This window comes from Cebus imitator, unplaced genomic scaffold (genome assembly GCF_001604975.1).
Source record: "Cebus imitator isolate Cc_AM_T3 unplaced genomic scaffold, Cebus_imitator-1.0 Scaffold209, whole genome shotgun sequence".
Taxonomy (NCBI): domain Eukaryota; kingdom Metazoa; phylum Chordata; class Mammalia; order Primates; family Cebidae; genus Cebus; species Cebus imitator.
The window spans coordinates 2,739,115-2,751,328 of record NW_016107524.1 but is presented as its reverse complement, the minus strand read 5'-3'; the positions used below and the strand labels follow the sequence as shown (position 1 = coordinate 2,751,328).

The 12,214-nt window shown below is 35.4% G+C and overlaps 1 protein-coding gene across 13 annotated transcripts in view; it reads left to right on the top strand.

Moving 5' to 3' along the window:
• FOXN2 (forkhead box N2) overlaps window positions 1–12,214 on the top strand; it is a 68,601-nt gene that overhangs the window by 39,880 nt on the left and 16,507 nt on the right. For all 13 annotated transcript variants that reach the window (XM_017548525.2, XM_037745733.1, XM_017548523.2 and 10 more), the window contains 2 exons: window positions 9,219–9,319; window positions 12,010–12,074. In XM_017548525.2, coding sequence (XP_017404014.1) covers window positions 9,219–9,319; window positions 12,010–12,074 — 166 coding nt within the window. The remainder of the gene's footprint in view (window positions 1–9,218; window positions 9,320–12,009; window positions 12,075–12,214) is intronic.

The following is a 12,214-nucleotide window of genomic DNA, read 5'->3' as shown; positions in this document are numbered from 1 at the left end:
AGAGTGATCCAGAATAGAAGTGTGAATATCATGCTAAGTTGTTTGGACTTCAGTTCTGAGAGCAAAGCAGTCAGATTTTAAGCCAGGAACATGATGGAGATTCCCTGTATTTGACTTATGACCGTGTGAATGATAGAGCAATATATTATTTTAAACAGTATCTGAATTCATTTGCCAAAGGAATGTTACAGTTACTGGTACCATGCAAATGGAGATAGTTTTGGTGAAGATGTGGGATTTGAGCACTTGATAATCACTGTCCCCCTTATGTCTAAATCCACTGGCTAATTTTCTGTATTATTCACCCTAAAACTTCATTATATGATATGATTAGCTCTGGGAATTCATCTTCTCCTTGATTTTTGTAACACTATGCTTAACTATTTGTTTACCTGCGTGGACTCTTCATCTTTTTGTTTTGCCCCTCGCCAATTAAACTTTAGTGTTCACTATTTTGTCTTTTTTGTTGATGTAGTGTTTTCTTGAATAATCTCGTTCATTCCCATGGCTTCATATGTCATCTATAATCTAATGACTTCTAGATCTTTCTCCTAAAGTCCAGACCTAAATTTGCAACTAAATTAGATCTGGAGGTATCTCAAATTCAGTGTGTCCAAAATCGGACTTTATTCCTCTCTCTTCTCCAAGGCTCTATCTAGGATTCTCAGCTAGAAATCTGGGTCATCTTGAGTACCTGCCCTTTGCAATGCCTAAGTTATTTGAATGTCAAATTTGAAAGGAATTTAGATATTATCATGATGAACTTCCTTATTTTTTAACCAGAAAAATGAGATAGGTGGTATTACTTGATCTTGGTCTACAAAGCCTGTCAAAGTCACAGGTTAGACTCTAGAAAAAACAGTATCTACTAGCACCTACAAATACCTACAAGTCGCTTTTTGATTCTGGCCATTTCTTTTAGTTTCTACCATAACATTGGCTTTAGTTCAGGTGTTCCCTGATTTCTTATCAAACTGAACTATTATATAAATTGAGAAGTCAGCATGAAGGATTGGATTCAGGTATATTCCTAGACCCAGATAGATGTGTAACTTGTTAAAGGTAGACTCTCTGAGCCTCATTTTTACTTCAGTTTTTGTAACTAGTAACCTTTGGTAATATGACATACTGAATAAAAGCCTGACTTGTTAATACGTTTTTCAAGACCCTCCCCAGTTTGGCCTCTGCCTGTCTTTGCAGCTTTTTTTCTTCACTACTTCATGATCTATCCCCATGAGACTACTTGCTATTCCAGTATACTATAAATAGTCCTTGCTTATTTAGTTCCTCTGTCTACACTGCATTTTCGTAATTCGCTATCAGTTGAGGTAACATTTCCTCAAAGCCCAGCTCAGAAGTCACCTCTTAAGCGTTTCCTACTTTTGTGTACTCATCTTGTGTTTCTATAGCATTCTGTTTGTTACCTTTAAAACATACGTATCTCATCTTGTGTTTCTATAGCATTCTGTTTGTTACCTTTAAAACATACGTATCTCAGTTGTGTAAAGATTTGCTTCTCCCACTAAGGAGGATATAAGAGTTCTCTGAGGTCAAGGCCCTAGTGAGAGAGAGGGAGAGGGAGAGGGAGAGGGAGAGGGACAGGGAGAGGGACAGGGACAGGGAAGAGGGGGGAGGGGGGAGGAGGGAGTAGGGAGAGGTATGTGTCAGAAAGAGAGAAGGCGGGGAGTGATTAAAAGCTCAGTGTCTTTGTTGTTCTTAATGCATAATTCTCTTTAATTGTGATGTGGAGGAACATTTAGGTTTCTAATTTTTTGTTATAAATACTGCTACAGTGAAAAACATCTCCCTAGCCTTCCTTTGTTTTTGCCATCTTTGAAGTTGATCCCCCCTTTATTCTATTATTTTTCCTCTTATTTTGGTAATGTTATTTTCTGTCTTTTTAACATTATACATTATGTATTTCATTAGTCTTCATTTAAATTTACCCTCATAGTTACCAGTATTGTTTGCTATTTCTTATGCATTGAGAATTTCCTTAGTAAGGGTCTTTTGATAGTAAACACTCTTAATTTTTGTTCAAAAATTACTTCTATTGCACTCTTGCTCTTGAAGAATAGTTTGTGTGTTTACATTCCTAGACTCATTGTTTTTGAATAATCAGCTGTCAGTATAATTGGCTTACCCTTAGTAGTAATGTCTTTTCTTTTTTTTTTTCAAAAATTTCTGAAAATTTTTAGCTATTGTTTTTCTAATTCTTTGTATTATCAGGAACCATGTTAGATTATAGTAAACCTTTTCACTGTATGTTTTGTATGTTCCATTTTCTGGCTCCTTCATCTTCAATTATGTCTAACATACTTTTATCCTTACCTATTGAATTTCTAAGTTCAATTATATATTTTTATTTCTAGTAGCTCTCTTTGGTTCTTTTTCAAATCACCTTGCTTTTAGTATCTTGCTGCTTGATTAATTTAAACTTACCTTTTAACTTTAAGAAATATTTCATATTGCCTTATCACAGTTACAATATCTGAATCTTTTAGGTGTACATTTGTTGTCTTTGCTGGCTCTCGAGTTATCTCTTGTCCTTCCAGTCCTACAAGATGTCAAAATGGAGGGTCAAGTTCATCATATTTTGGCAGATACCTGTAAGGTTACAGCCAGCTTCAGATATCTTAAAATTCGTGCTTTCACTTTATTTTTGGATCTTCTAGATTACTCAGTTTCCTGCAAGTCCAGTGATGCCATTAAAAATATTTTTTGAATGTTTATTCATTAACTTTAGTTGTTTTCAGCAGGGAGGTCCATTATGTCATCTATTATATAGCCATAAACAAAAACACAATTTAGTTTGCAGACTGTATACTATTATCAGTAATCATCAGACCCAGGGAAACAAGCTGATCAGAAGCTGTACCAATAGATCAAAAATAAAAGAAAAGGAAGAAATCATATGATGACTAACAAATCAGAGGTTCAGAAACAGCCAGAGCATTCACTGTGTAGGAATTTGCCCTCTTGCTAGAACATTTTTCTTGAGGATAGGAGCTATTTCTTCATTTTTGTGTCTCTAGCATGTACTCTCAAGCCTAATACACAGTGAGACTCAATTAACATGTATAAAATTTAGTAATATGTATATATACTTTTGGGAGTATTTGTTTGTTTTTTTGTTTGTTTGTTTAAGATGGAGTCTCACTCTGTCACCCAGGCTAGAGTACAGTGGCACGATCTCAGCTCACAACAACCTCCATCTCCCAGGTTCTAGCGATTCTCCTGCCTCAGCCTCCCAAGTAGTTGGATTACAGGCACCTGTTACACTATGCCTGGCTAATGTTTTGTATTTTTAGTAGAGACAAATCTCAAGTTTGAGGTCAACAGTTTTGAGACCAGCCTAGCCAACATGGTGAAACCACCCACCTTGACCTCCCAAAATGCTTGGATTACAGGTGTGAGCCGTCATGCCTAGCCATAGCAGTATGACTAAATAGGTTCACTGTGTAAGATTCCTAGATGGGTTCATGGGAGAAGTCTGGTGTTTCACAATATTAAACGTAACTCTCTGCCTTTAATGACCTACATTTTAAGGATGATTATAATCTGTTTTCTCCTGAAATACTAGCTTTATGTTTCTAGCCAAATTCTAATGATAGTATATGGTCTACCTATCCAATTTCCCACTAGATTAAAATTCTTATTCTTTCTTTTTACAAAGACTATTTTAGAATATGCTACTGGATAAAAATGATTTCTGTACATAAAATATCTGAGGAAAAAATACATTTACAGTAAAATATTATTATTTTTTTTGAGATGGAGTTTCACACTGTTGCCCAGGCTGGATCTCAGCTCACTGCAACCTCCACCTCCCAGTTTCAACCGATTCTCCTTCCTTAGCCTCCTGAGTAGCTGGGATTACAGATGCCTGCCACCACACCTGGCTAATTTTTTCTATTTTTAGTAGAGACAGGGATTTACTATGTTGGCCAGGCTGATCTCAAACTACTGACCTCACTACTGAACTAGTCAGATCCACCTGCCTCAGCCTTCCAAAATGCTGGGATTACAAGTGTGAGCCACCACGCCTGGCCAGTAAAATACTTTTTAAAAAGTACCTTGATAATTTTCCAATAAAAGGATGTTTTTTTGGCAGTGCTCCAGAATGGGAGGGAGACAGAGTCTTGCTCTGTTGCCCAGGCTGGAGAGCAGTGGCGTGATTGTGGCTCACTGTAGCTTTGACCTCCCGGGTTCAAGCAGTCCTCCCACCTCATCCCCTTAAGTAGCCAGGACTACAGGTGCACGCCATCATGACCAGCTTTTATTTTAATTTTTTTGTAGAGATGCAGGATCTCACTATCTTCCCCAGGCTGATCTTGAGCTCTTGGGCTCAAGCAATCCTCCCACCTCAGCCAGAATTATAGACATGAACCACTGCACCCAGATCAGATTTTTTTTGTGATGAGGGAATTGGAAATAGGGAGGAGGTTGGAAGTTCATGTGAATTTTTTTTTAGTGTTGGGAATTTTGAATATGTAATTTCCAAGGTTCATCATTTGATTTTATTCTTGAATTGTGTCACTTAATTCTTTTATACTTTTAGAACTATTGTGTTTATACTTACGATGGTACATAAAAATCTAGTAGGTATTTAGAAATATAGACAGGAATAGAGGTGATGCAGTGAGATTAAAGCTCTAAGTTTGGAATTGATCAGCATCACTTCTGAGTGGATGAATCTAGGAAAAGTGTGGTGTAATGAAGCCAAGGAAGCTAAGTTTAAATGTGAATGGCCAACAGTGTCAAATGTTGTGGAACTCTTGAAAATGACTGGCTAAGAAGCTGATGAGAAAGTAGCAACCAAAAGATTAGCATTCAGAATATATAATAAGTGCTGTGCTGATAAATGTTTAACAACTGGCTAAGGATGGGCTGTTTAGCTTTTGCAGATTTCCATGCTATAAATATTTCCATCATGGCCAATTTCAAGCTACCGACATCATGTCATTAAATGTGGAGTTGAGAAGAGATGTTTACAATCAACAGTATACTGCTATGTAGAAGAAATTCATAATTCAATAAGAAAATGAGAATCTAATAGAAAAATGGGCAAGTATATGAATAGGCAGTCCACAAAAGAGGAAATACAAATGGGCAATAAACATAAAGATATTCATCTTACTAGTACTGTGTATAAGGAACATACAAATTAAAAGAACAAAAAAAAACCATTTTTATCTATTAGAATTCAAAAATTTTAAATATTTGATAATATTAAATCAGATGAGAACGTGATTAACTATTGATAGTTTCACATCATTTGACAGGAGTATATTAGTATGACCATTCTTTAGGGTACCCTGGCAGTAGTTATTAGAATTAGAAATGTGCATGTCCTTTGACCTAGCAGATCATATACTGATATCTCCCGTAGAGTAGCATCCATACTTGCACACAAGATGTGTATAAAAATATTCACGTTGGTTTTATTTTTAGTAAAAGATACAAAATTACATGTTCAGTGGTATGATTTGTGGTAGTGCTCAAAAGGGAATTGGTCATGTCCATAATTTTTAAATATATACATTTTTAACGTAATTAACCTGAGTGTTTTATATGTTCAGGGAAAGGAAGGAATTAAGGAAGTAAGAGCTAGAGAATGGGCAAGGATGCAGTCCAGAGTATAGGTAGAATTTGATAAAGAAAAAGAGGGAAATCATCTTATAATAAATAAGAATAAATATAGAAATTCTATTATATTGGCATAAAAATTAGCAAGCTATCACCACAAGTCAGGGTGGGAGAGAAGGAACTTGTAAATCATCTTCATAAAAATCAGTAGACTATTTTGCCTAAATGAAATTTAGACAGAAAGAGATACGTTCAATAGATTTGGGAATGCATGTGAATTTTTTTTTTTTTTTTTTAATTTATGAAACCTTTCTTGGGTCAATGACAGAATGACAGTATATTCCTTCCAATCTGTGGAAGTTAAAGAAATTATACTTAGTTGCATTAAATGTTAGAATTGGATATGGCAACCTTGACAACACTTTTCTGATGAATGGCTGTTATCTAGAGACAATAATCCCAATAGAAGGCAGAATGGCAAGGTCTAGATTAAACTATGAAATGGTAATGATACTCAGCCAGCTGATATAGCTGCTGATTAGATTTTTTTCTCCCTATCATCTGTACCATTTTTACTACTCTGAAAAGACAGGTCTAACAACCCTGGTTTGGTATTTATTTGTCTCTGGATTTTAAATCTATTAAAGTTACATATGGTTGTCTTTTGTTTTGGTTCAAATTGCTTTGGTTTGGGTTTTATGTTTTAAATGTCAACATCTGTCTGGGCACAATGGTGCACACCTGTAATTCTAGCACTCTTGGAGGCTGAGACATGAGAATTGCTTGAACCCAGGGGTAGAGGTTGCAGTGAGCCAAGATCGTGCCACTGCATTCCAGCCTGGGTGACAGAGCAAGACTCTGTCTCAGATTTAAAAAACAAAAATAAAAATAAAAAATATTGGCCTGGTGTGGTGGCTCACTCCTGTAATCCCAGCACTTTGGGAGGCTGAGGTGGGTAGATGACTTGGAGTCAGGAGTTCGAGATCAGCTTGACCAACATGGTGAAACCCCGTCTCTACTAAAAATACAAAAATTAACCTGGCATGGTGGTGCGCACCTGTAATCCCAGCTGCCTTTGAGGCTGAAGCAAGAGAATTGCTTGAACCTGGGAGGTGGAGGTTGCAGCGAGCTTGGATCGCGCCACTGCACTCCAGCCTGGGTGACAGAGCAAGACTCTGTCTCCAAAAAAAAAAAAAAAAAAGTTAACATCCAAGTCTTGTATGTACTTTTCTAATTTTTTATAAAGCCCAACTTAAACATTATTACTGTGAGATTTTAGCTGGGAAACATGGAATTAAATTTTTTTTTAGTGTGGTAAAATTTTAATCAGTTAAATTATTTTTAACTCAGAGGTTCTAAAAGCCACTGAAAATCATTACCACTTTATAGTGTAATCTAGGCTTTGCCATTTTGCCTTCTTTTTTGGGATTAGACAACATGAGCAACTGTATTAAAATATACGGCACAAGTACATAAAAACATCTTAGGAATAATGAACTTTGCCTTTTCTCCCAATCTAGTCTTTACAGCTTCTGTTAAGATAAGTCTTTTTAAAGTTCACCTTTTAGTATATTCATAATTTCTTCAAAACCTTTAGCAGTTCTCTACCAAGTAAGTTCAGGAGCCTTAGAATTCTAAAAATGCAAAATAGTAAAATGAGAGAATGCTTATTTCATGTTTCCATTGCACAGAAGACTATTTTGTTTCAAGCAAATTTAGTTTTGAACAGTACTTCTAAAACTTTTTATTATTTGTATTCTGTCCTCTAAGCCCAATAATATAGGAGCAAAGGTTTTAAGTGGAAAATTAGTTTAAAATAAATTTCTTTTTGCTGTAGACTCTAAAATGTAGATTAGCAAGTACAGAGGTTTTATCTCTTGTCCTTGATAGTTCATGAACAGACACAGTGAAAGGAAGTGCTGCCATGGTAACATAAACCAGACTGTTATTTGAGACCATACTCAAGATGCTTAACTGCCCTGAAACTGCAAGTTTTCAATACCAATTCTTCCAATTTGCTATTTCAAAGAAATAGCAACTCTACTGTGATCAAAACAATTTTCAGTCCCCTCACAACAGAATTTGAAAAGTAGACTTAAACTAAACAATTTCTCAGAGTGTAATCTCCAAGAAGTTGTTGGAGATTCTCAAGTGTAATTCTACCAAGGTAGAATATGGCTAGCATTATTAAATAATTGTCTTGGTCTGTGTCTGAAAAGTAATGCATGCATATCTTTTCTATATGAGATTGAATTGGCTTTGGGGCAAAAGATGTTGTGGGCCCTAACATTTTAATTCTTTTTTTTTTTCTTGAGACAAGGTTTCACTGTCACCTAGGCTGGCCTCAACCCCCTGAGTAGCTGAGACTACAGGCGCGCACCACCACACCTGGTATTTTTTGTATTTTTGTAGAGACAGAGTTTTGCTATGTTGCTCACGCTGGTCTTGAACTCCTGAGCACAAGCAATCGCCTGCCTCAGCTTCCCAAAGTGCTAGGATTACAGACTTGAGCCACCACACCTGGCCCTGTGCTAACATTTTTTTTCCCTGACATCAAAACACATGTATCATTTGGAGCAGGTGACTGAACATATAGCTAAGTTAAGAAGTTTTATCATTTAATCCAAAAATACATTTGTAAAACTTGTCTTTCTTGGAAAAAAAAAAAAAAGAAAATGTCAAATACTTGTTTAGTATGGTTAATGTGATATCTTGCTGCTGAATACCAGAAAAAATGTTTCTCCTGATAATCCGGTGCATTTCTTTCTTTATGACAGTGTGATATGACACCTGTGGTTTTTCTATTTATACATTACTAGCATAGTGAAAAACTGCCTTACAGTCAATTGCTATACCTTTTCACAGCAAAAAGGTTTTATTCTGTCCTAAATTTATTGTATCCCTTATTTTTTACCACCTAACTTTTGCCTTTTATTCAGAATTAATTTATTTTTGTTCTTGTTGATTTTTTTTTCAAAATTCTCTCCTCTGCGGAAAGTAAAAAAAGAGTAGGAATATACTATTATTTAACCCTTATGTATGCCAGTTTCAGAATGACCCCTTAATAGTCACCTATTTTGCAGCTATCTGTCACTTGCATATAAATCAACTTATTTGAATCTCATTACAATTCAGTGAAGTGACCTGCATTGTTTTACTTTAAGGGTAAAATGTAAATGAGAAGTCTAACTCTCAAAAATTAAATGATTTGCCCAATATCACATAGCCAATCTATGAGAAGTGATCTGGACCTCAGTGTTTGAACCTATAGAACAGTGTTCTTTCATTTTGCCATTCTGCTATAATTTTGTTTTTATCTAAATAATTGTTAATGTAGTTGTAAAGGTAATTGAAATTTTATGAAAGAGTTTTTGAAATAGAAAAGGCATAATAGAAAACCAGAAACTAATAACATTTGAACCTCACTAATCTTGTAAGTTAGAGGAAGTTTTGTACATCATAGGGTGACTTTTAGTGACTACAATGCACACTTCAACCTTAGTTTCATACTCAAAAGGTACCAGAAATTATTTCCCTCCCTCTACCTGTACATTTATTAAAACCATTTAGACACTGTCTATAAAAGTATAAAAGTTCCTAGTTAGTAATTCTTGTGCATTTTATTCTAGGTTAATGGAAAAGGTTCCTTATGGTGTGTTGATCCGGAATATAAACCCAATCTTATACAGGCACTGAAGAAGCAGCCTTTTTCTTCAGCATCTCCACAGAAGTAAGGATCTTCCATATAACTGTTGGTGGTGATTTATAGGATTTCATTGTGTGAGATGAATAAATTTAAACATCCAGGGTATTTTGGTTTTGTTTTTTTATTATATGAAGAAGTATTTATGTTTTATGTAGTTTTTTGGGTTTGTTTGTTTTTGAGACAGAGTTTTACTCTGTCACACAGGCTGGAGTGCAGTAGCGAGATCTCAGCTCACTGCAACCTCCGTCTTCCAGGTTCAGGTGATCCTTCTGCCTCAGCCTCCCTAGTAGCTGGGACTACAGGCATGCACCACCACTCTCAGCTAATTTTTGTCTTTTTAGTAGAGACAGGGTTTCACCATGTTGGCCTGGCTGGTCTGTAATTCTTGACCTCAAGTGATCCTCCCACCTTTGCTTCCCAAAGTGCTGGGATTACAGGCGTGAGCCACTGTGTTCACATTTTTTTCTTTCTTAAGAAGTATTTATGGATAAGACATTAACCTAAGGAAGTTTTCCTTAAGGTCTACTTTGTGTTTCTAGAAAACAGGAAATTGGTTGGTTGAGAACGTACATTCTGGGAAATATAGTCAGTACTGAATATGTATAAGTAATCCCTAAAGAAAGTTGTAATATGATTTCAGTTACAAACAGGTTAGATTTTTTTAATTGTCTGCAATATTAATTTTTTTTTAGTACTTATAATATTTGTAAAGTATGTTCAAGTCTAAAATTTTTAAATGTTTGGCAAATAAAATAATGCTTTGAAGTTTGTTTTTATTTTTTTCTGGTAAATATAATTGTACTGTATTTGCTTATAATTTTCTTTGGCTTTGTTTTCAAACCCAGTAACCAACCCCTATTGGTCTTCTAGCTTCCTCATTTTAAGTTAAATCTGAAAATAATGACCTTCTTAAATCTGGTTTTTGTTTCCTTTTTCTAAAGAAGAGTTTAGAGTCTTCTTCAATTTATTATATACCTTCATTTGAATTGAAAATCCCAGATTTGGTTAAAATACTTTTAAGGGTAGTTTATAATTGCTAACTAATGTTTTGAAAAATTTTAAAAGATTTTTAATAAAGTAATTAATGGAAATGTTTAAACCTATGCAAAAAAGTGGAGAGAAAGTTATAATGAACTCCCAGCTGCAACAGTCGTCAATGTTTCATATAGTGGCCAATTTGAATTCTTAAAGTATTATTAGATAACTTGTAAAGGGAGTGGTTGTAGCTGGAATACAGTAAACAGCTGGGAAGACTAAAGTTGAAATATTGGTAATCTGTTCAGTCACTGAGATTTTAAGCATCTTTACCATGTTTGTAGATTAGATGGATCATTATAAAAACAATAACTGAGTGGTTTATCTTTATGAATTGAAACCTAGAAAAGAAGTTACCAGATTTTATATCCTTATTTGGGAGTTGATATGTTTAATAATTAATGTTGAAGTTAATTAACAAATAGATTTTTTTATACTATCATAAATTCCAAAGAGTAGTTTTTCCCAAAAATGTTTTAATTTCTGGATTAAAAGAACTGTTGATGTGTTTCCATGAATATAGATAGTTTAATTTGATATTTATTTATAAAATCAGGAAGATATCTGTTTGCTGTCATTACCAAGTGTTCCTTAACCATGTGTTCTGGTAAATGCTTTTATTTCTGTGGTAATACCTATATTAGTATTATATCAAACTTAAGCATCCAATACAAAACAAATAGTAACTATCATATATTATCTATTGTTCCAGGCGTTTTTAATGCAGTATTATTTTTTTTCTTTTTTTTTTTAAGACAGGAGTCTCACTCTGTTACCCAGGGTGGAGTGCAGTGGCTTGATCTCAGCTCACTGCAACCTCTGCCTCCTGGGCTCAAGCGATTCTCCTGCCTCAGCTTCCTAAGTAGCTGGGATTACAGGCATGTGCCACTACGCCCGGCTAATTTTTGTATTTTTGGTAGAGATGGTGTTTCACCATGTTGGTCAGGCTGGTCTCGAACTCCTGACCTCGTGATCTGCCCACCTCAGCCTCCCAAAGTGCTGGAATTACAGCCGTGAGCCACTGTGCCCAGCCCTTTAATGCATTATTGTTATGTAATTATCACAATAGCCTATGTGGGAGATTTAATTATTTCTATTTTACAGATGAAAAAACTAAGAGATTAATTATTTTGCCTAAGAACATCCAAATAGTTGTGATTTAATTTTGGCTCCTATACTCTTTCTACTTTGGCAGACTTTCTAAACTCAGTAGTATTAGCAAAGAAAACAAGGTAAAAATAGTTTGTTTTTTATGGTACAAATTAGCTGTATTTGTGACTAAGTTCTATAAAAAATGAAATAGCTGAGCACAAATGGCTCATCCCTGTAATCCCAGCACTTTAGGAAGCCAAGGTGGGCAGACCAGTTGAGCCCAGGAGTTTGAGACCAGCTTGGGCAAACCACCCGCCTTTTTTTTTTTTTTTTTTTTTTCCATAGTAAAACCCCTTCTCTACCAAAAAAATACAAGAATTAGCCAGACATGGTGGCATATGCTTGTGGTACCAGCTATTAAGGAGGCTAAGGTGGGAGGATCACCTGAGCTCAGTAAGTCAAGGCTGCAGTGGGCTGAAATCATGCCACTGCACTCCAGCCTGGGTGAAGAGTGAGAACCTGTCAAAAATTAGGGGAAGAAAGTAAAATAAAAATTTTTTAAGCATGTTTACTTTTTTGTTTTTCAGTGGTTCTTTATCACCTCACTATTTAAGCTCTGTACTCAAGCAGAACCAGGTGCGAACCCTCAAAGGTATGTGTGCATTTAGTACAGTCATGTGCCATACAACAATGTTTTGGTGAACAACGGACTGCATACAATGGTGGTCCCCTATGATGATAATGGAGCTGAACAATTTCTATGCTTGGTGACTTGGTAGCTTGTAACGAAGC